We start from the raw sequence: 27998 nt of genomic DNA, 5'->3' as shown, positions 1-27998 counted from the left end.
CTAAGAGGGAGACAGTGATGACCAAGACAAACTCTCTAGTGGAGTTTAGACTAGTGAGGGAAACCGGACAATAAATAAACCAGAAAATGGAAGAGCTGTCCTAGAGGAGACATGGGGGCAGGGGGAGGTGGGAGGAGAGACTGAGAGGGACCCAGGAAGCCCAGGGCAAACACCTCTCTACCACTCTTGCTGAATCAATCTCCCCTCAACTCTTCTAGGTTTTGTACCAGAGCCTGTAAATTCTGTTGGGTCCTAAACTTGCAGACGCTTCTAGGGCTGGGGGAACCCAGCAAGTCGGCCCCCCACCACCTAAGGCCATTAACAAACCAGAAAGAAGCTGGATGGTAAAGGGCTGCCAGGCCCCCTTCACTCCTTCCCGGCAGAAGGGTGCTGAGGCGGGAGGCATCACATGACAGTGGGAGTTACCCTCCCCGGAAGCCAGCTCAGCTGATGGAGATGGGACCTCCTAGGCCTGGCGGACCCACTGCTGGGCTCCCCATCAGAGCTCCCACCCCTCCCTCCCAGCTGCTAAGGCCTCTACCTGAGGCTGATGCCAGAGACAAGGCCAGCTCCAAGGCCATGACCAGCAGCAAGCTCTCCTGGAGTCTTCCTTCCTCGACTGACCCCCATGTGGATGGGTTTCCCCTTTATGTCTCCTCCCCCACCCTCCCCAGAGCCTCATGAGAGCATGAGACAGACATAGGCTTAGCATGAAAAGTGCTTCTTTCAGAAAGTGCAAAGCACCACACAATTGTGGGTTCCCGAGGGCCTTGTGTTCCAGGACCCTGTGATTACAGTAAGGAGAGAGGCACCGGCTTCTGTGCCATAGCGTGCCCCCAAACACACATACCCATGGAGTTGTGGGGAAGGAGGAGGAGGTGCTGGAGGAAGGCGGAAATGGGGAGGACAAGCCCCGGAGAGCCTCACCCAGCTGTCACCCAGCCTCTCCAGAACATGCTGGTAGCAGCAAGGAGGAGGCTGAACAGCCAGGTGGGAGCCCCCTCAGCGGCGTGGGTCCTCCAGTCTTGGAGGCTCAAAGAAGGGCCGATTGGAGGGAGAAATGCTCTGGACCGCAGCGCCCCCCAGGCGCATCAACACTATTTTCCGCCTCCTGGGGGTGGTCGGCAAAAAAGCAATTTCAGAGGGTTGTTTACTGTTTGAGGGGAGGCAAGCTGACCCGAGCAAGCAAAAAACAGTGGGTGCTGCGACGCGGGGATCTGATGGGAGGGTCCCTGTTTGCCCTCCCTCCTAGGGCCCAGCAAGGAACCGCGGCCACTACGCGGGTGACGGTGACGAGGCTCCAGGACCCACGGTGCGCCCACCTGTTGCGCGGGGGTGGGCCCCCGGGGCTGGGTGTAGAGGAGCCGTGCGTGCCTGTGTGCGTGCGTGGGTGTGCGCGCACGTGTGTTCAGGCCGCGTGTTCGGGGACCAGGCGTACGTGTGTGTGCGGTGCGCGCGCGTGTGCCCCGCGTGTGCACGGGCGTGGCGGCGGCGGGCGCGCGACCCGGCCGCGGTAGTGCGTGCCCGTCGCTCTGCGCGCCCGCCCGCCGGAGCGCAGCATCGCCTCCGGCCAAGAGTGTGCATGCGTGGGGTGAGTGAGCGAGTCCGGGGGCCGGGCGGGGTGGGCTGCGGAGAGCAGCGGCGGGGGCGCCGCCGTTCCCAGGACGCCCTGGCACCGGGCCCGGCCCCCAGGCCCCGCGGCGAGGCGAGGCGAGGCGCGGCGCGACGAGGCGGCAGCTGGGGCCGGCCGGCGCCCCCCTCCCCAACAGCTGGCCGCGGCCGGGGGCTGCAGACCGGAGAGGAGGGGGCGTCGGGAGGGGCCTGCAGGCTGCCGGGCCGAGCCCTGCGGCCTCCCTCCCGGGTGCGGACCGCGGGGGGTTGGCCGCGGAAGGGCGGGGCCCCAGGGCGGGCGGCCGGCGGCCCTCGAGGAGCCCCGAGAACAAAAGGAGACGGCGACGGCTCCTCTGTGGTCAAAACAACCTGCGCTGGCGGCGGCCCAAGGTCTGGCCGCGGCCGCGGAGCCCTTCACCTTAACCCCTTCGCCGCCGCCGCCGCCGCCGCCTTCCTGCGCCTCGTTAGACGCCAGGAGGGGCCGGCCCTCCTCGGGCGCCGGCGAGGTGCGGGCTCCGGCCGCGGCCGAGCGGAGGCGGGACGGGACCCAGGCTCGCCGCGCTCCCCGCCGCCCTCCCTCCCCTCCACCTCGCGCTTCCTCCCTGCCCCGCCCCCTTTCCCACCTGGATTCCGGGTGGACTTGCCAACTCACTGCTACGTGTGGCTGGGAGGGGTGGGGGCACCGATCCGACCTGATAGCTCCCGCAGACGTTTCTACACCCCACCTGCCTTGCAGCTACGCTTTTACAGGCGCGCTCCGCACCCTGCAAGCGGGGGAGAGAGGCGCTCCCTCTCGCAGGGCGCGGGCGCAGGTTTGGCGGGGCCTGGGGCACACACCGCCCCGAGGGCTGGATTCCTTAAAAGCCGCACTCCTCCCCAATTCCCGAGTGCCCCAAACCTCTCCCCACCTCGATCGCTCGCCCGCCCGCGCTCTCGGCACCCACCGCCCCCAAGACGCAAGCTGCTGCCGGACTGCGCTCTAGGGCCGGGCATGCCCTGCGCTGGCCCGAGGGCGCCCGTCCCGACCCGGAGCCCCAGCCGGGGTGGGGAGGAAACCCCCCGCCGAAGGGTGGCGTGGCTGCCACCGGTGCGCGAGCGCGCACCTCCCGCGCAAGCCGGGTCCTGGACAGAACCTAAGCTGGAACCAAAGTGGGCTCGGAGAACGCGCAGCCTTTTGCGCCCTCGGCACCACCCCCACCCTCTCTCCCTCGGGGCTCCTGAGGGGTGGGGGACGGGGCCACACACACCCTCCCCCGACGCCGAAAGGGCCAGAGATCCAGGATCGGCCCTGGGAAAGAAAGCTACCCCCGCCCCCTCCCCGCACAGCCCGGCACCTCCCGGACCTCGCGTCCCAGCCCTCGGAGGTCACCTAGCGCCCGGCGCTAGGCCCGTGGGCTGCAAGGGTCCAAAGTTCACTGCAGGGAGGGGAGGGGGTGGCGGGGGGGGGGGAGGGGGAGGTAATGAATGAAGCCGACCAGCCCCGGCCGCCGTCGCAACTCACCTCGGCGCTGACCAGACGCAGGTAGCAGCAGAGAGACAGGAAGAGCGCCCAGCAGCGATTCATGCCGACTCCGGGCCCGGCCCCGCGGGGCCCCGGACGCGTGGACCGAGCGCGCCGCCCCCGCGGCCAGGGTGGGGGGCGGGGGCTGGGGAGGGAGGTGGGCTCGGCTCGGGTCTGCGGCGCTCAGGCGCTCAGGCCGCTGCAGCCGCCGCCGCGGCTCACCCGCATGGCCCCCGGGCGCCGCCGCCCCCGGCCCCGGCTCCGTCGTTGAGGGGCTGGGGAGGGCCTGAGCGCGGGACCAGGGTCCGAGGCCGCTACCTGGGCGGATCCCGAGCCCGAGCGAGCATCCACGGCCAGGGGTCTGCGTCGCGAACCAGCCGAGGCGTCTAGCCGTGTGGGGGCGCCCAGGGGACTCCAACCTCCAAGAGGAAAAAGAACACGGCAGTCGATGGTTCGTCTTCACTCGCCGACTAGAGGCGTTTTCCTCTGCCCGCCGGCTTAGCTTTTTTGCAACATTTTCTGGAAAGGCCCCCGAAGTCGGAAAGTGCAGAGCTGGGCACCTCAAGGCCAAAGTCTCCCCAAAAAAACTTTTTCCAAAGTTGGCTTTGCAGCGGCGGCCCGAGTCCCCGGGCGGGGAGAGGTGCAAACTCCCGCCCGGGCCGGGTGGGGGGGCCGGAGCGTGTGCGCCTTGGCGCGGGGCCCGGGCGGCGGGCACGGCTGCTCCGCGCTCGCGGCGTGCCCGCTGCGCGCAGTGCCGGGCGCGGCAGACAGGTGGACGCGGCGCGAGTCCGTCGGTCCGTCAGTCCGCGCGCTCGGCGCTCCGGGCGTCCTCTGCGGGCTGTGAGCTGCGGCTGCTCCGGCTTCTCTTTGCAACGAGGCTGGAGGGTGGGCCTTTTTTTTTTCCTTTCCCTTTTTTGCGCGTGTGTGTCTGTGTGTGTGCGCAAAATATCTCTATCTCGGGAATGAAAGATGGGCGCTGGCGGCCGGAGGGGAGCCCTCAGGGAGGCAGCGGGGGAGGCTGCGGGTGCGCGGGGAGACAGGCGGGCTGCTCCCGGCGGCAGGAGAAGTTGCCACCCTTTCAGCTGTTCCGGCCTTTATAAAGGAGAAGGGAGAGCGCTAGAGGTGGGTGGAGACTGCCTTTCCTCTTCTGGCCGGGAGTCAGCACCGGGAAGGGGGGGGGGGAGCTCCGGGAGGGCCTGAGGCGGGGGCGGGGCGCGCAGGGGTCTCTAAGAGCCCGGCAGCACCCCCAGTCCAGGATCTGGCCCTGGGGAGGGGAGAACTAGGGGCGACCTAGCGCCCCGCCCCTTAGCACAGTGACCGTGGCCTGATTTCTAGCCCACGTGGTTGGGGAGTTGTCTCCAGGGCCACCGCCAGGAGTCCAAGCCTGCAGCCCCAGGACAGCGCTTGCACCCCGACAGGGGCATGGTCTAGCTGTGAAGGACTCAGGCTGGGCAGCTTGGATCCCATCCTGCCCTGGTGCTGAGGAGCTGGGTCACCTTGGCCAAGTCACTTCCTTTCTGTGCTCTTCCATCCAGCCTCAAAGCAGGATAGGGTTCTTGGGAGGACCTAAAAGGGCGGGAAAGGGCAGACAGCACCCAGCCACAAGGAGACCACACAGACCCCTGCCGCCAGTACCATTCAGCAGAAAAGCGGGGTTTATGTCTCCGCCTCCTAGCTGGTTGCCTGGCACACAACAGGCACTGCCAGCATTGGCTGAATTTGAATTTGTTGAACTGCAAAGTCACACAAACCCCCTCAACCCTGCAGCATCCTTGCAGGGCCGCCATCACAATCCTACAGTCATCCTGATGTTTACTACCTACCTCAGCCCCCGGGTTTGAGGCCCGGCCCCCCACACACACACCCAGGCCAGCATTCACACAGTTAACGCCTTCCACCCCCAGCTCCGACAGCGGCTGCGGCCCCTGCCTTCCGCAGCCAGTCACACGGTCACAGTCACAGAGTCACACGCATGCCCGCCCAGCCCAGCACCCACCACGGGACCCGCAGGCTCACTGCATCGCCTGGCTTCTGGCTGTAGGACACCTTTATCTGGTCCCCTTGTACTGTCTGTGTCTTCTGCCCTTGGTACCCAGACATAACCTCTGGGGTGCCAGCTTGCTCCTCATGCCTCAGTCACTGAGACAGGGACAGCGGCTGTCTCTTCATAAGCCATCTTCTTGGACCTGAGCAAAGGTGGCGCAGAGGAGGGGGGACTTCCCAGGTGGGCCTCTTTACAAGCAGCCTCGAGTACCCACCTGTACCCATTACTGCCCAGGCAGCATGGCACAGTGGCCACAAGGCAGGCTGCGGGCAGGTCACCTTGGTTCAGATCCTGGTGTGGCCACTTGCTGGTCAGGTGTCTCTGGGAAGCCTAACCTCTCCAGACCTTGGTTTCCACCCCTATAAACTAGAAATAAGTCTATAACTGGAGGGAGGGAAGGATTTCAAAGAGGCCTGGGAATGTCTTAATGGTGATGGGAATGTTGGTCAGTGTGGCTGGTGATGATGAGTTCCCTGGGTATGTACATATATCAAAACTGACCCATGTATTTTATTGTACCTCATTACGGTTGTAGAATTGGTAACTACCTCAGAGAGTGGTCTAGAGGCTCAGATGAGATAATCCATCTGGAAGGACTGCACAGGATGCCTGGCACATGGAGCGCGTCATCCCTTCAACACAGGGTTTGAGTGTTCCCCAGCAGCTACGTGCTATTCCGGGCCCGAGTGGACAGCACAAGGCTAATACAGGCTCCTGCCCTGGAGGAGCCCCGATCCAGAAGGACAGATGCGTAAACAGATAAATTAGGAGACAGGGTGACAAGGGAGATTGGGGGTGGGAGGGTGGGAAGGTAATCCCAAAACACAAGATTTGAAGTCTAAAGACTTAGAGATAAAAACCACAGGACACCAGGTGATGTTGACCTTGACCTTCTGTGTCCTTATCTATAAAAGAGATGAGATGACGGCTATTGAGGCAACCCTGTGTGTGTAATCAGCAGTGTTCTTCTTACTCCGCAGGTAGCCTCTCGGTGCTCCTGTGAAGTATGTTACTGCTATCTTACAAATGGGGACATTGAAGCACAGAGAGGTTAAGCAACTTGTTCAAGGTCACACAGCCGGTAAGTGGTAGAGACTGGACTGGAACCCAAGCCTTCCAGCTGTGGAGCCCGCACGCTTAAATTAACACCATGCTATGCTGCCTCTTGGCAGGTGCTGACTGATTGACGATGATAATTATGACACATTTTACACTTGTGAGCATCAAACACAACATATGTAAAAGTGCTTTGCCAACTGAAAGTGCTGTACGGACATGAGTTCTGACTTACACACAAAGTGTTGTGGGAGCACAAAGGAGGGAACACACAGCTCAGCCTCCGGGGAGGGAGGCAAAGGGGAGGGAGGCTACTAGGAGCAGCATCATTGAGCACCCACCCATCCTTACTGCAGCCCCGAGGTGGAAATGTAATATAGGAGACCCAGAGCTGGGGTTCTGGGACCTACCAGGCTGCTAAGTGGGATAGACACAAATCATTACAGTCCAGAGGTCTTTGTGCACTGCTTGGAAATGGCAAGATGGGGACAGAAGAGGCAGATGGAACCACAGGGCTCCCAGCCTGAATGCCATGCTAAAGAGACACCCCCCCCCCCCCGTACCCTCTCCTTGTAGACACCATGCCAATGTGGGGGGGTCTTTCTATACGAGCAGTTCTCTAAAGAACACCTCCTTCTTTTCTTCCTAAGACTTAGCACCTCCTCCAGGAAGCCCCCTGGGCTTGGTACTTGCTCTGGGTTTCCACAGCAAGTGGAAACTTGTGTTTCCCTCGTGTTGTCATTGCCCGTTTATCAGTCTAGCACTAGACTGAGATCCAGGTGAACAAGGGCCTGATTCTAGCTCCCAGCAGTTGCTCAATAAATGTCTGCTAGAGGAATGAATAAATGAGTAAATATCTTGCCTATTTCTTCCTCTGAGTCCCGGCCTTTTGCCTTTCGGTGCAAAGATGCCAGGCTCTGCCTCAGGGGTGAAAGGGGTTGGGGAGGGGCTTGTAACAGGAGCCTCTGAACCCAGATGCACAGAGGCACCTCACAGACTTGGAAAGACCCCGGCCCATCTTTGACCCTGGGACCCTTAGGAACCAGGCTTTCCAGTAGGTCTGGGAGCTGGTCCTGTGGGCTGGGGGCCACACCCCATGACTCTCACTCCCCACCCCCTTGATAAAGTCTGAACGCAGCAGAAAGCCAAGTGGCCACAGCCCTCAGCTAATTGCTGAGGGGCCTGCCCAAGGCCAGGGCTTTTTGGACTGTGTGTCTAGAGCAGTCTAAGCTGTCCTCCATCAAAAAGATCTCATACCCTGGGAGTGGGGGCTCAGGGCCAAGGAAGGAGTTGGCTTCCATCCCGGGGACAGACTTGGGCCCTCCAGTGCAGAGTGGGTATCCCTGCTCTCCTAAGAGAGCCCTAGCAGCACCCGTGCCAGGCAAGCCTGCTTTCCCCAGCTTGATGGCCAGAGGAAGTCAGGCTCCAAATTGGGGACAGTCCAAGGCCAAGCGACAAATGGCCTGGGGCCCCAGCCCCAGGCTGTAGGATGGCAAAGTACATATCTGCCCCCACACGGGTAGCTTAGGTCAGCTGGCCCAGGGCCCCTCACTGCCCTGCCCCCGCTGCCCCGGCCTCGAGGCCTGGGCCTGTGTCACCCTCACCCAGGGAGGGAGGTATTGTAACATTGGTGCTCCTTTGGTGGTTGAGGAACTGGAGGTTTGCGGGGTGAGGGGGTGGGGTGGGGGTGGGTCAGGGGACGAGGCTTCCCAGCAAAGACTGCCTGGGGTTCAAGGCCTGCTCTACCATTTACTAGCTCGTGACCTTGAGCGTCACCTTTCTGAGCCTCGGTTTTCTCATCTATAAAATGTGGATAACAAGAGTGATCACCCCAGGGAGTTAACACATCCTCAGCGTCGAAAGCTTGGCTTGGTTGCGGGGCTGAGCGATATAATCGCTCCAGCTGCAGGCGTTTGCGCACGCGCACACACCCACCTGTGCGCTCAGGAGACAGGCCTGGGGGAGGAGCATCCCCAGGCTGCGAAGGCTACAGGCACATCACCTGGAAGGGAGCGGTGGTCGCCACACAGAGCCCCCACCGCTCCTGTTGGAGACGCCCACACACTGGTGAGGCTGTGCCGCTGTGGCTGTGAGTACCGGGAAGGCAGGAGAGACCCCAGGAAGGCAGACAGACAGACAGACAGACACCCAGGCCTGGGGCAGGCTGGGGGAGCCTACTGCGCGGCCTCTGCAGCTTTGGGCCTCGTGTCCTGCGTACAAAGGCAAGGGAAGCTCAGTGTTTGTTTTCCTGGGGCTGAGCAATGCATTTTTAGCTTTTCTAGTCTCCAGACAAGGAAGAGGATGTTTGGACGGGACAGCTCAGATCTACCTGTCCTGGAAGCTGGCTGGAAATGGAGCAGAGCCCCCGCCCCCACCCCCAAACGGGCTGGGAGGTGACCCGTCCCCAGAGCTGGTGCTGGTCGGCTTTCCCTAGAGAAGTTTCATCCTTACTGCACCCTTGGCTGCTCCCAGGCTGGGCCCCTGGTAACCGGGACACCTCCCCTACAGAGCCTTCGTGGGGGGCCAAGCACTCTGCCTGAGGAAAGGGTAGCAATCTCACCACTCCACCACCAAAGGAGCAAGGCCACCTCCTGCGGGGCTGGGGCTCTTCCCTTGTTCATACCTGGGGGCGGGGCATTGAGACTCCGAGAAGGATACTTGCTTGCCCAGCATCACCCAGCGAGGAAGCGGGTGTGTCAAGATTTGAATCCAGAGCCTTGATGCCAAAGCCCCCACTTTTGCCATCTCCCCATTACATGATGACTCCCTGTGTGGCCTGGATCGGAGTTGCCCAGTGTTTCATGTCACTTTCCATGCAGAAAATTAAAGTGGGCTGCATGGAGGAGGCTGGGCAGGGCTGGAGGCGGTGGGCCCCCAAGACCTGTCCACCTCCTCAGGGCGGTAGTGGGGCGGGTCATCTGCAGCCCTGTAGGTGGGAGCTTGTGTACTAGATCTGGGTTAGCGGGCCCTTTCCAAATCAGGGAGTCCTTGCTGCTGTGCTCTGAAGATTCACCTGGGATAGGGCAGGAGGGAGAAAGGGGTGGGCAGGCGGCAGGCAGCCCCTCCTGGTGGGGGTACAGCAGCACCAGGCCCTCACCAGCTCTCCGGAGGAGGATATTCGTGACTGCAGGAAACATGATTTGTCCGTCAGAAGGGTGGGAAGCTAACCACAGTGATAAAGCCACAGATTTGTCCTCAATGTTCCTGAGAGACATGAGCCCAGGCCTTCAGGTATATTCACCCAGTTAGGCCTCACAACCAGCCTATGAGAGAGGAGCTATGTCAACCCCATTTTACAGATGGGAAAACCGAGGCCTGGAGCGGCTTTGGCACTGTCAAGGATGAGTGAGGGCAGAGCTGGAGTTTGAAACTGGGCAGCCTGGTGCTGGCATCACTCTCTGGATGAAACATAGCTGCCCAGTCCTCCTGGGCCCCGCCCTCCCTCAGCCACTGGTTTTGGCCTCACTAGACCCCTGCCTGGTGAGGGCCCTCTGGTGAGCACTGGGCTGGACCCCTGGCTGAAGGAGGCTCCTCCTCTGCCATGAGTGGCACCCCACCCTGGCCGGCTGACCCTGGACAGGGGAGGCTGCTAGAAAGGAGACACAGATGGCAGGTTATGGATGGTCATTACCCCTCCCTTTGCTCAGCTTGCCACCAGGGTCCCCATCTCCTCCCCCAGCCGTTAGGAAGCCCTCCTTTGGGAGAAAGCCTGACACAGCATCGGTGTTCAAGACCCTGACCCTGCAATACAAGCCAACGGGGTTCGGGGGGGACCTCTGAGCCCAAGATCACACAGTGAGTCAGGGACAGAAATGAGCGACAGCTTTGCCAACTGCAGGGACCCCCAGCCCTCTCCTGCTGGGGAGCGGGGACTCTGGGAGTGTGGGGGCGGGGGCGAGGGAGGCAGGTGGGTATGAGGAAAGGTTCTGGGCGAGGCTGTGGATTCACAAGGAGTAGTGGATGACTGATTTCTACCCCAGACCACTTCTACTTGTGGTGATCCCCCTCCCACTGTGCCTTTCACTCTCCTCTCCAACCACATCTCTCCCACTTCCTCACCCTTCCCGACTGCGCTCTGGGGAGCTTTCCCTGGAGTGAGTTCCCAGAAGTAGCAAGTTGTCCCTTCTCAGGCTGCCTAGAGGCCACTTGAGGATGCTTCCATGTCCTGGATGTATCCTAGGTCCCGCTGCCGCTGCTCCACCCCCCCCACCCCCGCCCCAGGCCCATGAGCTTCTCGAGGGCAGGGACTGTAAGCCTGTGCAGGTTTGGGTCCCCGGACAAGAACCCTGGTGGGTAAGCCCCGCGGGCTTGGCTTTGAGACCCTGCTGTGCCGGTTACTGGCTGTGTGTCCTTGGGCAGGACATTGACCTCTCTGAGCCGCCTGTTTCTTCAGCTGTGAACCGGGATCAGTACATTTGCCTCATGTGGCTACTGTGAGGACCAGATGTGAGAAGGGGTGCTGGGGCGCCTGCCCGGGGCCCGGCACAGCGCAGATGCTCAGCACAGGGCACAGCCACTACCTTTTCATCGTCGTCTGATGCACACCATGGCTCCTCGGAGCGTGGTCCACCGATTGGCCTCTGCCGCACCTGGGGGCCTGGAGGAAGCACGCAGGGCCAGGCCCACCCCGGACCTGCCAGGTCAGACTCGGCATTTTAAGAAAACTCCCAGTGACTCACTTGCACAGCAGTTTGAGAAGCACCGGTCGAAAATCGTCGAGCAACGCGATTGCCCATGGATGGAACATTTACACCAAGTCCCTTGAGCCACCCAGCAGGCAGGGAGAGCAAAGTATATTATCCCCATTTTACAGACGAGAAAACTGAGGCCTGGGGAGGTGCCGTGACTTCCCTGATTCACACAATCAGGGGGTTGCCAAGCCAGATTGAACCAGTGCCCTGGGCTGCAGAGCTACAGCTCCTGGAGGGGACGTCCCAGGCCTGTCCAATGTTGAGCCTGGAGGAGGAGAGTCCAGGACCCCAGTTCCTCGTCTGTAGGATGGGGTCCCGACACAATCTGATCGTGGGGAGGATGTGCAGACATGCCCTGCCCGGTACCCCAGACTTGCCCTCACAAAGAAGTGCGTGTTGCATTGCCAGCTCACCTCTCTGGAGCCCCCTACCCTTGAGGGGCATGCAGGCTGAGGCAGGCAGGTGGAAGACAGAAAGACCGAGAACGGTACAAACACCTTCGGGCGGTGCTTACATAAGTCAATAAGCAAACAGGGCAGCCCAGTGGGAGTGACTAATCGTCTGAATGGTAACAGCCACCACAGTGGGCATAATGCTCCTTGGGCACAGGTGCGCCCCCTGGCCACCAGGGCACGACGTCCCTGCTGATGGCACAGCGTTGTCAGTGGTCCCAGATGGGAACATGGAGCCAGAGAAGCTAGATCCTCCTCCTCCTCCTCTTCCTCCTCCTCCTCCTCCTCCTCCTCCTCCTCCTCCTCCTCCTCGGGGCTCTGACGGCACCTCCTCCATTCCTCCTTGGATGCCAACAGTACAGAAGAGCCCAGAGTTCAAAACCAACCTCCACCACACCCCAGCCCTGTAAGCCTGGGGGCGTCCCCGCCCTCTGGGCCGCAGATGAGGATAATTCTAGAATGAGCACATTTGGTGATGGGGTTAATCTAGCAACTGATTGTATATGCTTAGCACATAGAAAGCTCTCAGGAAACGGGAGCCCTGGTTCCGATGCCACTCGCTTGGAACGGGGCTGTTCCCTCCATTTGCCCCCCAGGGAAGCAGCGTGGGAATGAGGGAATGACCGTAGCTTTATCACAGACGAGAAACGGAGGCCCCAGAGAAGAAGTGACTTGCCTAAGGTCATCCTGCTGGTCATTGTTGGAGCAGAGTCAGAGGTGAACTTGAGTTTAGGACTCCCAGGACAGTGCTCAAGGGGAGGGAAAAACAAATAAGTCAGGAAGGCAGACCTCCCAAGTCCCGCCCACCCAGGGTGAGATCTTTTCTCATGTGGGATCTGGTGGGGCATGTGGGGGTGAGCGAGTGTGTCTGTATGATGTGTGATGTGTGTATGAGAGGGATGGGGTAGGGAGGAGGAGGGACACGGGTCTGTGTGCACGTGGACATCTGTGTGTGTCCTACACACAGGCCTGGGAGGGAGGGGATAAAAGTGTCCCTGGGCAGCCAGGGATGGCCACACTGGGGACACCCAGGGCCGGCCGCAGAGCAGTGGGCCCCGTGCGCCGGCGCCCCGGGGTTCCCCTCCCTGAAGACCACCGCAGGGTAGAGGATGCATCTCAGCCTCCACCCGTCATCTCCCCATCCACCCCCCACCTCCCCCAGCTCCTTCCTGTTTTGATGGAAGGAAAAAATTTCAGCTTTTTCCTTCTTTATTTTTCCAGACGGGTGACTCGCTCGGGAAAGGAATTCCCCCCTCCCCAAACCATCATAATACCTATATATCGATGCCATAGATCCAGGCCCATCCTGTTGTGCTGGGATAGTCACGGTTATTTTTGGGTGCTTTACGGGGGTGGTACCCCAGGGGAGGTGATGTGGGGGGGTGCTCAGCTGCCTTCTCCCAGTCCACATCCCCCCTCTCCCGGATTCCTCCCCACCCCCTCCCAGTCTTCCCTGCCTGAGTTCTGGGAGGAGGGAAGGAAGCCTGCTAGGCCAGGGTATAAATAACTCAGGTGGTTACTCAGCTCCTGAGAACATGATAACATGAGTCATGATGTGAAATCAAGAGGAGCAGAGAACAGCCTTGGGCCACCGCCCGGGGCAGGGCAGTGGGCCTCAAGGGAGAGGGGGTCTGGAACCCCGGGCGCTGGCAGTGGGCAGGGCCCAGAAGGACAGGGGAAGCCGCTGCCCCATGTGAGGCATCAGACACACCCCACCCTGGCTCAGATGCCAGGTTCTTACCTGGAGCTGTGGGCCAGGGGAGGGGGCCTGGGCTTCCTTGCCAAGGCCCTCCCTGAGCTGGGAAGAGGAAAGAGGGCAGGACCCCGAGTGAACATCATTGGTCCTCTCCCTGTGCCTGTCACAGGTCAGCGGGAAGATCAGGTCCATTGGAACCTGTCCCCTCCCCCATCTCCAAGGCAGATAGCCCAAGGAGTTCCCAGAGCCTCAGCACAACTTGCAGGAAGGACTTGCAGCACTCAAGGTGGGGGGAAAGCTTCCTTCTCCCTCCCGGGGTGGCTTGGAATCCAGGACAGTCCCCACCCCCTTTTGGCTGCCTGGCCACAGCGTGGGCATGAGGTGTGGGTGCAGAAACAGGACACCACCAGGGAGCCCTGGCCTAGCCCGAGTGAGGAGCCCAGGCTGCAAGGCGGGGCTGCTGGCCCCATCCTGGGCTCTGGCACTTGGGGTCAGAAGCCAGCCCCAGCCCCTGCCCACTCACCCGGGGAAGTCCTCCGCTTCAGGCTCGCCTCCAGAGCGGGCAGGCTCGGACCCTGGGTTGCCATGGCAACGGGTTCTGGAGCCTGCGCGAGCAGAGCCACCTTCTTCTCTGTCCCCCCCTGCAGCCGCCCGGCCTCGCTGGGAGAGGGCCTTTGCCAGGGTGAGGGCCCACGGCACCTGTCCCGGTGAGAGGGCCATGGGCTCGGGCCCAGCTAAGGGCTGCCCACCCAGGCCGGGAATCGGGACATACACAGGGCATCTGGGTGGCCTTGGGCAGCTCGTTGCCTGGGTCTGAGCCTCAGGCCTCTGGCCTGGAAAATGGTAGACTAGGGAGGGGGGCTAATGGCTTCTCTTGGCTGTCCTGAGACAGTCACCCAGCTGAGCAGTTGCCACCCAAGAGCCCCCTTCCTCATCTACGAGGCATCTCTTTCCCATCTTGGGTCTTACTGCCCAGGGCAGCATCCCCAGAGTCTGCACCCACCCCACCTGACTCTGTCCCTAGGACCCTGGGCCTGGCTCACCCCACCCGCCCCCCACCCGCCACCTCTGCTTGCCCAGACAGCTTGGCATGGCTCAGACCCAGCCATTCAATGGACAGCCTGCCCTCTGGCCCCTCACAAACAATGGGGACTCCAGGAATATTGTCCCGCCTGAGCTGAATCAAACGCTCTAAATTTAGCCCATCTGATGCGTCCTCTGCTTCCTGCCCCTGCTGCCCTGCTTTCAAGGCGATGAGGTCACCCCGGAACTGCCTGCCCCAGCAGCCAGACCCAGGGGGTTTCCAGGTCCAAGGCTGCTCCCCTGCCCTTGGGGAACGGGGTGCCAGGGGACCAGGGGCCACGGGTCTTCCCTCCCTGCCTGCCCTGCCTCTCGGGCCTCTGGGCCCAGGGAAGAGTCCCTGTGAATTTTAGCCCCAATCTGGATGGGGACAAGCCAGGGAGGCAGGGGCAGGTGAGCTTCCGGGGGAGAAGCACATGTTGAAGATCCAAGGGCCTGGGGCACGAGGAAGACCCACGAGGGCTCTAGTGGTTCGCTGAGTGCTGGCTGCATGCCGGGCCCAGCGCCGGGTGAAGAGTGGACCTGCCCTCCCGGAGTGGACAGTACAGAGGAGGAAGGACAATCAGCAAGTGAGCAGTAAATGGCCAGGATCGTTTTCGAAGATTCGAACATGACACGTGTTATAAGGGAAATAAATCAGAGAGATACGATCACAAAACTGGGGTGGGGTGGATGGCCCTGATTCAGAGGAAGGGTCAGGGGAGGCCTCTCGGAGAGGTGACATTTGAGCTGGGCCTTGGATGACCAGAAAGAACTATTCGAAGAAGAGCTGGGTGGGGCTGAGGCCTCCAGGCCAGAGGAGGGGCAAGGGCGGACTCCTAGGAGAGAAGAGACTTGCTGAGTTTGGGGAGGGAGTTTGGGGCCTGTCTGGAGGCCAGGATCCCCCCCACCCCAGGAGGGAGAGGGGAGGGCAGGGGTCAGGAGGCAGAAGAAGCCAGGTAGCATTCCCGGAGCCGGAGATGCCCTCTCCGGGGTGACGAGCAGGGGAGCCGCTGCCTCACTCAGGTGGAACAGGGTCTGTGGGCTGCCGCGTGGAGAGGGATCAGGGAGCCCGGGGAGGGGACTGAAGCCACAGCACCTTGGGATAATAAACACTGTTTGCTGGAGGGCGCGTCAAGATCCTCCTGATTCGGCCCTCTCCTGAGCTCGGAGGCCCAGAGAGAGCGTGCTGTCTGCCCAAGGTCACACAGCAAGCGAATAATCTTTTATAGGAGGTAGGAAGGGGAGCTTGGCCAGCTGAGGAGGAAGTGTCTTTTCAAGAACCCGGTGTCTGAGCCCCTGCCCTCGGCCCAGGCTCCTGCTGGGGTGTGGGTGAGCAGGCCAGAGGGGCGGGTGGGGGGCTCTGTCTCTGGCCTGCTTCCTTTCACATCCTGTGGACAGGTGTTCCGACTCTGGCCCCTCCCACCCACAATCCTCCCCAACCGCAGCCCTCCCCCTGCGCTGCCAAGAATCCGAGGTTGGCAGGGAGTCGCGGGGGGCCTCTGGAATGTCGCTTTCCAGTGCCAGCACCGGTGTGCCAGCCTCGACAGAGGCCTGGGGGGCGGACAGGGATCACCGGATCTTGTCTGGAATGGGGAGGCTGGCAGTCCTGAGCCACTGGGAAAGGGCAGGGCCCTGCAGGTCGCATCCCAGGCGGTGGGGTGGCGGTGGGGCTGGGGGGGGGGGGGCATCCTGCAGTGGAACCCACTCGGGCTGCTCCAGCGACTTACCGACTTGACTTACTGTCTCTTCAGGAGTGGGGGAGTGGGGGAGCTGGTTCCCTAGCAACCGTGCCCCCCTCCATCACACTCTTCCCTCCAGCTACCCACACCCTCAGCGCCTCTGGGTTTATACTTGAACCCTGTTGGGGTGGGGGGAGGTGGTGCTCTATGGTGGAGATTCCAATTAACCCTTCAGACACTGAGTGCAAGGAAAACGCTTTGGGCTGAGGCTGCTCTGGGTTCAAATCCCACGTCGACAGTGACTGTCTTTCTGGGCCTCAGTTTCCTAACCGACAAAATGGAGATGATCCCCCTGTGCAAGGGCTTGGTGTAAGAATTTCTTTTTTTTTTTTTTTCTAAGATTTTATTTATTCATGAGGGACACAGAGAGAGAGTCTGAGGGAGAAGCAGGTTCCCTGCGGGGAGCCCAATATGGGACTCGATCCCAGGACCCTAGGATCATGCCCTGAGCCAAGGGCAGATGCTCAACCTCTGGGCCACTCAGGCTCCCCTGGTGTAAGAATTAAAGAGAGTGACACCAAATCAGGCCCCACCCCGGGCCCCTGGCACACTCCAGTGCTCCTCATCTGTTCATTGCCTCCCTCCTGAACCCCCTGGGAGAAATAGACTGCTTCTTGCCTCTGCTGGCCAGAGGGAGAGCCTGGAAATGGAGCCTGGGAGGAGGTGAAGCACTGGAGTGGCAAGGGACAGTGGGGCACCTGGTTGGGATCCTGACTCGGGAGTCACACAGACCTGGGTTTGAGCCCTAGCTCCTCCACTGGCCAGCTATGTGGCCTTGGACAAGTTTTAACCCTCTCTGAGCCTCGATTTTCTCATTTGCTTAATGGTAACAATAGCATCTTCTCCACCGGGGCTGTTGGGACACAGGTATTACTGTGGGTATTATCAGCCGGTGGGGGAAAGAGGGTGCTGTGGGGAGACTTATGTCTCCCCAGTGGTCCCAGGTTGTTGGAAGCTTCTGGCGAGGGCGATGGGCAGCCTTGAGTGGCTGGAGTGAGGGCAGGGCAGCCAGTACCCAGGTACCATCTGCCCACATCTCATTGCAGGAGCTGAGGTGTTGGTGATTCTCTGGGGACCCCCCACACTCCCAACTATGCTGGTGGTGGAGCTGGGCGAGGCCTCCTTTTCCAGCCAGATGCCCTTGAGGCCTGGGGCAGGGCCACCCCCTCCTCCCCTCTGCCAGCAGGGCCCAGGCCAAGATGCCTTTATTTTTAAACCTGCGAACAATGCCTGGCCGGGCACAGCCTCCTACAGAGGACGGAGAGAGGGAGGATGGGCTGGGAGCTGTGCTTCCTGGGCCGACACTCCTCATCCCCAGACAGGTACCCTGCTTAGATTTCCCTCAACCCTGGCCTTGACCCTGCTCTCCCTGGAGTCGTGGAGGGAGCACCCAGATTCTAGGGTCCCGTCCTCTGGTTGGGACAAACCAGCCCCATCAAACAGGATTGGATGCGGCACATCTGCAGGGCCCGGTGCCAAGAGTGGCTTCAGAAGCCAGGACCTTCTGGTCCCTTGGGCTCCCCCTCTGCCTCCATAACTCCCCCAAACCCAGGCTGGATCTTCTGTCTCCTTTGGAAGGTTCCCCGTCCTTCCCAGTGATGCACTCCTGCCTTCTCACGACTCCTCTTGCTTGCTCACGGCTCTCCAGCAAATTCCTGAGTCTGTGTGGCAAGAGGGTGGTGCCCCTGGCAGTCCTGGAGGGCAGGGCGAGATCGAGAGCCCAGGAGGCAGGGACATGGGGTCTGGTCCTGCTTCTGCCATCAACCCCTGTGTGACCTTGAGTAAGACCCAACATGTCCCGTCTCAGGATGGGAGAGGGCTTGGTAGACTCTCAGGTGCTATGCACACATGGGGCACAGGGTCTCCCGATGAGCAGGACACACTGAGAACGGGTGTCCCTGACATATGGGGGGTCTCTCTGGAGAGCCGCAAACACCAGACCCCAGAGCCAGATGGCCTGGCTTCAGATCTGGCTCTCCACTGTCAGGTGCAGATTTGAGGCAAGATAACTACCCTTCCCCCCAGGACCTCTGTTTCCCCATCGGTAAATTCCGGTCATGAGCCACGCCTGGGTGGCTTAGTGGTTGAGCATCTGCAATGGGCTCAGGGCGTGATCCTGGGGTCCTGGGATTGAGTCCCAAACCGGGCTCCCCACAGGGAGTCTGCTTCTCTCTCTGCCTGTGTCTCTGCCTCTCTCATGAATAATTAATTAAAATAAGTGCGGTCATGATCGTACCTGCCTCTTAGGGCTGTCTGGTAGAGACAGGATACATACATGAAGAGTGAGCACTGAGCACCAACCCCTACCACAAGTGCGGCAGAGCCAAGGTGTAACACGTGGGTGTGTGCACCAACGCGTGTGTGCCCCGTGAGCGTGCTCCCAAAGAATGTGGAAGCCACAGAATGTGATTGAAAGAGAACAGGCAGCAAAGTCGGGCTGTGGGCTCCCACCCGCAGGCGAGCCCAGTGTTTGCGTGTGCTCACCGATGTCCGAGGGGAATGTGCGTGCCCAAGCCTGTGTGTGCCGAGGATGTGCTCATGAGGACCTGAAAGAGCTTATGTCCCCTTGTCTGGCCATTGAGGTGGCAGCACAGGGGCACATGTCTCATCCCGCTGTCCTCCCCTGGTGAGACAGGAAGCACAGCCCATCAGGTTACCCCCTTCTCCCAGAGACCGGCCCCCACCAGGGCTGCTGGGGACCAGACTCCAAGGGAGACCTCTGGGAGGTGTTGGTGGAGAGGGGACAGGTGGCTGATGGCCTGCAAATGAGCTCAGGCCCTCCTGGCTCCCAGGCTGTTCTGATTCTCCCCTGGCATCACTGCTGGCAACATATCCCATAGTTATGACCCATGTGCCCCCCCCCCCCCCCCCGTGAAGACAGGGATTTTGTCTGCTTTGCCCACAGCTTTGTGGCCCAGTGCCTAAAACAGTGCCAGGCACACAGCAGGGGCTCAACAAGCACTTGAATAGATGAGGAACCGGGAAGGTTTTGTTGTTGTTGTTGTTGTTGTCATTGTCAACTTAGCAAGGTATAAAAGTCAGCGGGAGACAGACCTCAAACATACAGCCATGTAACCACCCCCTCAAGCAGGACAAAGGACATGTTCTTTGCCCTAAAAGTTCCTTGGTGCCCCTTGCGCTTGCCTTGGTGATCACCGACCCAACTTCTGGTTCTAGAACGCTGCCCTTCCTAGAATTCCACACCTGCATCAGGAATGACTCTGCTGCCCCGTGGACCCTGGAGAAGGAGGCCCGAGGAGGATCAGGGGACCAAGCAGGGTGGAGGAGACCATGACAGGCCTGGCCTGAGAGAGGTCAAGGGGGGCCATCCTGATCCCTGGCTTTGAGAAGAATTCTTAGCCCCAAGGAGCGTCTGGCTGTGGCAGACAAGGTGAGGTGTCCTGTGGGAGCTGCTGGGCCAGAGGCCGAGATGCCCCTCACAGCCTGGTTGGGAGAAAGATGCGCTCACAGGCACCAAGCACATGGGTGCACACACACGAGCAAACCTGTACAGACACACACACGAGGAGGGCAGCCCGGGCCCAGGCAGGTGGCAGGTGGTTGACAGACCGCCACCTTCTCTGTGGAAGAGAACCCCCGGGGCTGCAGAGAGCGTAGCAAATGTGGGCAGGGGCAGCTCAGTTCCCCTGGCCCGTCCCTGGGAGATGCGTGGCTTGTGTGGAATCCCAACCTTGCGATGTAGCCGGTATCTGCTCCCCCTTATGGATGAGGAAACGGAGGCGTGAAGGGGCTGAGCCATTTGTTCTCATCACCCAGTGACAGCACTCGGATTCTGCTTTTTCAGTCTGTGACAGGTTGCGTTTTCCAGAGAGAACCACAGCGTCTCCCATCCCACACACTCTTACGGCGGCGCAACACCGATGCTCCTCTTCTTTTGGATCTGGATAGACTTGCATTTGCAGAAGCGATGCTCTGTGGCTTCCAAGCTAGGTCAGAAAATGCAACGTAGCTTCTGCTTGGTTCTCTTGGGACCCTCATCATGGGAGCTCTGGGCCGCCATGCTCTGGGGAAGCCCAATAAGCCCACAGCCCAAATGGAGAGGCTGTACTGAAGGAGGGGAAAGACACCCAGCCAGCACACACCGCCCCCGCCTTGCCCTTCCGGCTCTCACCACTGGCTGCAAACGCACGCGAGACCCCAAGCCAGACCGTGAGCCCAGCCCAAATTCCTGAGCTGCAGAAACCACGAGAAATAATGAAATGATTTGGATTGTTTTAAGGTGCTATGTTTGGGGTTTGTTTGTTACGCAGCAGCAGTAGCTCATTGGAACACAACCCATGGAGAATCCTGTTGGGTGGAGGTTCAAAATAATCCAGGTCCAACGGCTTCTCACACCTCCACAAACCACCCTAATCCGGGCTGCTGTGATCTCTTGCCTGGATGCCTGCAGTGCCTTTGGCTCAGGACGTGATCCCGGGGTCCTGGGATGGAGTCCCGCATCGGGCTCCCCTCAGGGAGCCTGCTTCTCCCTCTACCTGTGTCTCTGCCTCTCTCTGTGTCTCTCATGGATAAATAAATAAAATCTTAAAAAAAAGGGGGAGGGGGCTGCCCTCCCGCCCATTCAGGGTACCTCCCTATGCTCTAAACAGGGGAAACTGAGGCCCAGAGAAGGTAAAGCATTTGTTGGAAGCTAACCAGTCATTCACATATTCAACAGATGTAAAAGCTTTATAGCATCCAAGCTTTGCAGAGTCTTTGAACTTGAAGGCCCAGCACCCCTCACGTGCATAGCCATTCCCAGGCACATGTAAGGTCCATATTTTATTTTCCTAATCATGTATGTTTTCCTTAAAGGTCCCAAGATGAATTCAGCTTCAGGCCTCACCAACCCAGGAATGGCCCCTGCCCACAGGATTTTCAGAATTAAATAAACTACTGCCACAGAGTGGTGCCTAGTACCTAGTGAGTGCTCAGTGCCATGTTGTTGAGGCCCCATTGTGCCCCGGGCGCTGTCCCCAGGAGCTGGGGATTCAGTGATGAGCCAGATCAACCAAGCCCCTGTCCTCTTCAGCTTATGTCCTGAGATGGGGAATAGATGGTGAATAGGTAAACAAGCGGGCATGAAATGGCACATAGGGATAAGGGCAATAATGAACGAGTGGTGTTGGGGGAGGGAAGATGGATGGGGAGGGGGCAGTGTAGTTTAGAAGTGTCAGGAGACTTCTCTGAGGAGGTACCATTTGAAGAGGCAAATGATTAAAAGAAGAGAGTCCTATCAGACAGAGGGAATAGCAGGTACAAAGGGCCTGTGGCAGGAAGGAGCTGGATACATTCGAGAAACAAAGCCAGTGAGGAAGTGAGTGAGGAAGAGAACAGGGAGATGAGGTCAGAGAACCCCAGAGGTGAGGTCTGCTTCCCTCTCCCCCTTCCTGCCTCTGAGTAAGGAGCACTTGCAGAGCTGCCCCCCAGGCCACCACAGGGGTGCTGCTCTGCCATTGTTACTCCTGCCTTGTGACCTCAGCCCCACCCAGCCCGGCCCCAACCCCCACTTCCCCTTCCAGTTGTGACCCAAGAAGTCAGGAACCACATCCTTTCCTAAACTGGGTCCCCCCTCCCTGCACCCCTTCTAGGGGGTGGGGCTCAGACTCCCAGCGTTGGACTCTCAGTCTCTGGCTGACTCCTTTGGGCTCCCCATTTGCCTTCCCCCTCCACCACCCACCACTAGCCCCAGTAGTGTCAGACCCTAGCAGCCTCCTCTCCTTCCCCTTCACCAACCTCCCAGAAGCCATGGGGTTTCCTCCCCTGCGAATGCATCAGCCGTTCCCTAAACTCAGAACACCCTTTCTTCCCTCCTCCCTCTGACCAAATCTCAGCTGTTCCCTCCTCCTGGAAGTCCCTGCGTTATGAGCAGCAGATGGGTCTTGCTCATCTCTATCCCCCAGGGCCAGGCAGAGGCCTTTGCACCCAGAAGGATCTCAGTGGATGGGCGAATGAATGAAGAATTAGTTGGATCCAATCAGCCCATTGTCCACCGGCCTGTGTGGCAAACACCCTGCTGGGCCCAGAAGCTGGGGATGACACAGCCACTCGCATCCCTGTGCAAAGAGCTCTTTCCCCAAGTCCAGGAGTCTGAAGCAGGTCTGGGCTCTGCACTAATTTGCTGTGTGACCTTGGGAAGCCACTGACCTGTGCTGAGCTTCTCATTTGGCAAAACAGCAGCTGGAAGAGGCTAAATGATCTCAGAGCATCATGGTCACAAGTGTGGACTCGGGCCAGATGGCCTGGGCTCAAATCCTGGTCCTGCCACCTTGCCAACTGTGTGACCTTGGACGAGATTTTTAACCTCTCTGAGCCTCCGATCCCCCATCTGTAAGTGCTGCAGAGCATTAGGGCCCATCTCACAAAACAGTTGTGAAGATTCATGTTTGCAATGACTCCGTGGAAAGCCCAGCCTGGGGGACGTAACCGTATGGCTAATTAGATCATAATTAGGTCTGAGGTCTGCGATGTGCATCTTATGGGGACATGACCGGTTCATGTGAACACATCTACTATGCATCAGAGCAGAAGGCCGGGAATGTCCAGGTCTGAGGTTTGGAGGGTCCTTGAGGCACCAGCACAGGGCGGCTGTCACCCCCAGGCTGGGAGAGTGGTGTGCACTCCTCCAGGCTGCGTGCACACGGGGGCTCTTTCCGGTGTACACACTACCTGCCCTGAAGCAGCTCACCCTTCCCCCAATGCCAGACCCTCTCAGGAGTCAAATGCAACAGAGGAGGCCGAGGGAAACTGAGGACAATCCCATCACGGCCGACTGAGCTTCCGGAGACCAGCCGGTGAATGTCCTTCCACCCCCCACTCTCCTGGGAAATGATGACAAGGAATGAGGTCAGAGGTCACCCATGGGACATTCTGGGGACCCCAGGCTATCAGGGGCTGCCTCTCAGACTACAGGGTCCCTGCTTCTAAGGCCTGGGTTCAAGAGAGAGTTCAAGGAATTTTAGCGCTGAGTCCAGAGCCCATGACAGAGGAAGCTGAGGCCAGGAGTGCTGAGTGACTCGCCCAAGGTCACACAGCTGTGGGGGGAAGGGCTGGGACCAGATCTCAGGCCTCTAACCACCTGCCCCCCAAACCTCCGCAGTGCTTCTCCCCCGCTTGGTGATACATTTCTGGAAATCACCCCAGTTCTACTTTCCAAAATGAGTCAGGAACATCTGTACCTCTGGGGGCTGCAAAGACTCCCTGGGGCTCCCTGGCAAGAATGCTGACAACTTTCTGAGGGGTCTGAAAGCAGAACTGGCCTTCCCAGGAATTGAGAAGAAAGGTATCATTTCTGTTCATTTGGTGAGAATTCCAGAAAGCCTTACAGGGCCCTGATGTCCTGTTCTTGCCCCACTCATGTGATATAGGGGACCAGGCCCTATTTGACAGGGGATGCCATTGAGGTGCCAAAGGGTGGAGAGATTTGCCCAGGGTCACACAGGCGGCCCTGGTTCTGACACTCAGGCTGCTAACTCCAAGCCCAGAAGCTTCCCTGACACCCAGGAGGCGAGTCTGACCTTCCTTGTCAGAGGCCTGGGCGGATCTTAGACAGCATCGACTCCCACCCCTGAGCTCTGAATTCTTTCTCATTTTTAATGCCCTTACTATAAAAGCAACAATACATGTTCACTTGCGAAAATCTGAAAAATGCAGAAAAGTCAAAATAAGGAAGAAAAATCACCACCCACAGCCCCGCCACCCAGAGACAATCATTGTTAAGGTTTGATGTATTTCCTTCTATAGTTTTTTGTTTGGGGACTTTTTTTAAACATGGCTGAGATCATACAGTATATTAAAAGAAGAAAAAAAACAAAACGGTAGTATCCTGCCCTTTTGACTTGCCATTATAGCGTGGGCACTCCTCTGGCTAGTTGGCCCTCTCTCTCTCACCTCGTTTCTGTTTCCTCTTGTGTGAACTTCATTTTTATTGGCCGCCTAATATTTTGTCCAGTGGAAGTTCCATAGTTTATTTAGCCATTCCCTTATTGTTGGACATCTCTGTGATTTCCAGTTTTTCAACATTATCAATCATGTATTTTGGGAGATCTTTGCACAGGAAGTTTTTCTTTTTCCATATTTAGGGATCTCTCCTTGGCTGGAATGGAATTACTGGGTCAGTGAGTCACACACGTTTCTGGCACACTTGGTCAAAGTGCTTGCCAAAGGACCCGAGCTGTGCCCCCTCTCCAGGTGAGCAAAGAGAGGCCCCAAGAGCTGGGCCCAGTCACTGAGCCCCCCAGTGAGATCCACCATCCTTCCTCTCTATATCATCTACCCCTCTAATCATGCCCTTGTTCATTCCACAGATAATGGGCACCCACTGTGTGCCAGGGGGCAGGCGAAGTTACTGGAGATGGATCCCTCAATGAACAAAACAGACAAAACCCCCTCCCCTCAAGACCACTCCCTCCCAAAGAGGGAGAGAAGGAGCAAGCTGGAGGACACTGTGTTCTCCTATGCCTCTGCCCTGGGCTGTATGCAAATCCAGGCACTTATTTGCATATCCTTGATTTGCATACCTGAGCAGGTAAGAAAGCAGAGAGGGGTGCCGTCTGGCAGCCCCACCAGCCCTGTTTTCCTTGATTCCCCCACCCCCAGTCATTTTCTAGAATTTGGCCTTCCCTTAAAATTTGGGAGATTTCACAAGTCTGGATTTCTGGCATCTCCTGAACCCTCTGCAGACCTGGCCAGTTCCCAGATGGTCCCCAGGGCCACAGCTCAGCCTAGGGACGCCCACTACCCAGCTCCCACCTGGCCACCCCACTCCGTACTAATCTCAGTGCCTTGGCCATGCTTCCCGCACACACTCAGTCCATGAACCTTTTGTGATGTGAGTCTGGCCGGAAAGAGTCAGCAATAAGACCAACGACCGTGGTGACACTGAGACGAGTAACAAGAAGTGACTTGGGCCAGGTGACAGTGGCAAGTGACAGAGGCAGATCTGAGCAGGGCAGCCAGGCTCCTGAGTCGGGGGCCTTAACCACACGTGCCTGACAGTCCAGTGGGGTAGACAGGTACAAAAAGGCGCCCCCGCAGGTGAACAGACAGCCCTGCCAGAGGAAATTCAGGCCCCCCACCGCACCCCCATTCCCACCCCATCCCCACCCGAGGAAAGCACCCCCAGGCTTAAGCAGCCCTGAGAAAATACAGCTGGGAGCTGGAAGTGAAAAGTCAAGCTAGAGATTTTCCATTCTTTGTGGGTTTTTTGTTTTTTGTTTTGGGATTTTGTTGTTGTTTTTTTAGATGTATTTTTTTAAAGATTTTGTTTATTCACGAGAGGCAGAGAGAGAGAGAGGCGGAGACACCGGCAGAGGGAGAAGCAGGCTCCATACAGGTTGCCGACGTGGGACTCGATCCCAGGACTCCAGGATCATGCTCTGGGCTGAAGGCAGGTGCTAAACCACTGAGGCACCCAGGGATCCGATTGTTTTAGATTTTATTTATTTATTCATGAGAGACACAGAGAAAGAGACAGAGACACAGGCAGAGGGAGAAGCAGTCTCCATGCAGGGAGCCTAATGCGGGACTTGATCCCAGGACCCCAGGATCACACCTGAGCCGAAAGCAGGTGCTCAACCACTGAGCCACCCAGGCTCCCCTGTTTGGGGACTTTTTGTTGTTTTTGTAAAGTAGGCTCCACGCCCAGCATGGAGCTCAGTGCAAGCCTTGAACTCACAACCCTGAGATCCAGACCCGAGCTGAGATCAAGAGTCGGACACTTAACCAACTGAGCCACCCAGGCGCCCCTCCGTTTCTTTCGACCTGGGCTTGCCCTTCCCAGAATGCCCTCTCCCCCTTCCTTTACCTGCTTATGCTCACTCTCGCTCCACTGAGATGCTACCCCTTTCCGAGAAGCCCTCCCTAACCTGGGGGACAGTCTGCAGCCCTGGTCCAGGCGGGGAGATGGGGAGACTAGAGCACCAGCAACACCCATGTTCTCAACTCCCACAGGAAGACCATCACTCCCCAAGCCCGATCCCTAATCCAGTCCCACCCTTCTGCTGCTGGGGGTCGGGAAGATGGGAAGGGCAGAAAGAGGGAGTGAGCCCTGATACAGGACAGTGGGTGTGGCTGCTGGTCTTGGAGGGCCCAGCAGTCTGACTCCCGGGCATGTATCCCAGCTGAATGCTCACAGGCTGGGTGACCTTAACCTCTCTCTGCCTCGTCTTCCTTGCCTCCAGAACATACAGGAGCAGACCCGGCCTGGATGCCCCAATAAGCATCGCTGTGGATGAACAGGGGAGCACCTGCCCATGGGGTCGTAGGCTCGCAGAACCCTGGGAGCCCAGGGGAGCCCCTGCCCACTCTCACGTTACAGCAAAGAAAACCACTGAGCCCAGAGAGAGAGGAGGCCAGGCCTTAAGCCAGAACCCCTTACCCCCGCCCCAGTTGCTGACACCAGCTGCCCTGGGTCCAGGGTCCACCTCTACCCCTCCCAGAAAATGTTTCTCATAAGGAAAACTCGGTGCACAGCCCACACCCCAGCTCCTTGTCAAAGGACCGGCTTGTGTCTTCTGTCCTGGGCCCAGCCAGAGCCTGCTCCCTGGGCCTTCATCTTTCTGGGAAGGAACTTCCTCCCAAGACCGCCTCCCCTGGCCATCAAGGGAGGGGGTGGCTTCCTGGCCTGAACAATGGGGCTGGTATGTCCCTTGGCTTCTGCCATGTGGGGGTGCTGGGACATCTGAAGATGCCATTCCCATTTGGGAGCATGGAGAATGTGGACCTGAGGGCAGGAGAGGGGCCCAGGCCCCAGCAGCAGCTTTGGAGAACACTCTCCAGCATTTTCCTTGTCCCCACCTCATTGGGTCTCAGTTTCCTTGCCTGTAAGATGGAGAATGATGAGAACATCTAGCTTATAGGGTATGAAGTTAACCAAATCCTCTGTGCAAAGGGCTTATCACGGACAGCCTAGGGTCAGAATTTGCACACAAGGTGAAGCTGGGTGGTGAGGGCATTGGCTAAACACACACACAGTAGCCACTTGCCCAGCTGAGAGTCCCACTTCCAGCTGTGTGGCCTTGGGGAAGTTACTTAAACTCCCTGTGTCTTAGTTTCTTCATCTAAAATGGGAGTAATAGGGACACCTGAGTGGCTCAGTGGTTGAGTGTCTGTCTGGCTCAGGTCGTGATCCCGGGGTCCTAGGATCGAGTCCCGCATAGAGCTCCCTGCATGGAGCCTGCTTCTCCCTCTGCCTGTGTCTCTGCCTCTCTCTGTGTGTCTCTCATGAATAAATAAATAAAATCTTTAAAAAAATAAATAATAAAATGAGAGCAGTAATAGTCCTTCAGCAGAGGGGTTTCTGAAAATTAACTGAGTTACTGCATGTAAAGTGCTTAAAGAAGGCCATCAGAGACGCCTGCGTGGCTCAGCGGTTGAGCATCTGTCTGCCTTTGGCTCAGGGTGTGATCCCGGGGACTTAACACAATTTTTTTTACCTTCCACTTTGGAGATCCAGATGGTGGCAGGGTTGTGTCCCTTCTGGAGGATCTAGGGGACAGTCTGTTCCCCTGCCTCTTTCAGATCCTAGAGACCCCTGCATTCCTTGGCTTGTGGCCCCTTCCTCCATCTTCAGAGCCGGCAACGTGGCAGGTTCCGACCTCCTTCTGATCTCTGTTTCTGTTGTCACCTCTCTCTGACTTTGGCCCTCTTCCCTCCCTCCTATTTTTTTCTACCTTTTTATTTAGAACTCATTTTAGGGGGGAAAAAAAAAGAACTCATTTTAGGCTTATAGAAGTCATAAGGATGACTCAGCTCCCACGTGCTCTCCACCCAGATTCTCCTACTATTAACATCCAACACGACTGGGCTGCATTTACCAGATTGAAGACATTCACAGGGATACAACCTTGCAAACCACAGTCTTTATTCCGATGTCACCGATGTCCTTTCCCTGTTTCAGAAGCCGTCTAGGCTCCCCATGGCATCTGGCCTTCAGGTCACCTCAGTCTTTCCCGACCTTGACACTTGAGGATGCTACTTGGCTGTTTTATAGAATGGCTCTGTTTTGTTTTTTGGAACAGCTTTATTGAGATACCATACAGATACCGCTGTACAATTCCTCACGTTTAAAGTGTGCAAGTCACCGATGTGGGGTTTAAGGCATTGTTAAACTTCTCAAATTGTAATAAACTATATCTAACATAAAA

General features: G+C 58.4%; 1 protein-coding gene and 1 long non-coding RNA gene across 14 annotated transcripts in view; one reads left to right on the top strand and one right to left on the bottom strand.

The window, feature by feature from the left end:
- Positions 1-4207, bottom strand: part of PDGFB (platelet derived growth factor subunit B) — a 21259-nt gene extending 17052 nt beyond the window's left edge. The window contains exon 1 of one of the 4 annotated variants that reach the window (XM_077914477.1): positions 3113-4207. In XM_077914477.1, the coding sequence (XP_077770603.1) occupies positions 3113-3175 (63 nt within the window). In that variant the 5' untranslated portion in view covers positions 3176-4207. Of the gene's footprint in view, positions 1-541; positions 698-3112 lie in introns of those variants that run through there. The other 3 variants (XM_077914478.1, XM_077914479.1, XM_077914476.1) reach the window with 3 other exon arrangements.
- Positions 1478-27998, top strand: LOC144323696 (uncharacterized). Of its 10 annotated transcripts, XR_013389067.1 has the most exons (11): positions 1478-1591; positions 6137-6237; positions 19030-19243; positions 19658-19803; positions 20668-20919; positions 22558-22698; positions 22952-23134; positions 23466-23572; positions 23934-24042; positions 24159-24379; positions 27626-27998. It is a non-coding gene; the product is annotated as an uncharacterized LOC144323696 (long non-coding RNA). The 10 variants fall into 10 exon arrangements; XR_013389073.1 differs by lacking the exon at positions 23466-23572 and having other exon boundaries at positions 27752-27998; XR_013389066.1 differs by lacking the exon at positions 23466-23572.

Source organism: Canis aureus, chromosome 11 (genome assembly GCF_053574225.1).
Source record: "Canis aureus isolate CA01 chromosome 11, VMU_Caureus_v.1.0, whole genome shotgun sequence".
In the NCBI taxonomy this organism is placed as follows: Eukaryota; Metazoa; Chordata; class Mammalia; order Carnivora; family Canidae; genus Canis; species Canis aureus.
The sequence above is the reverse complement of the archived record's forward strand: the minus strand, read 5'-3'. Positions and strand labels throughout refer to the sequence as shown.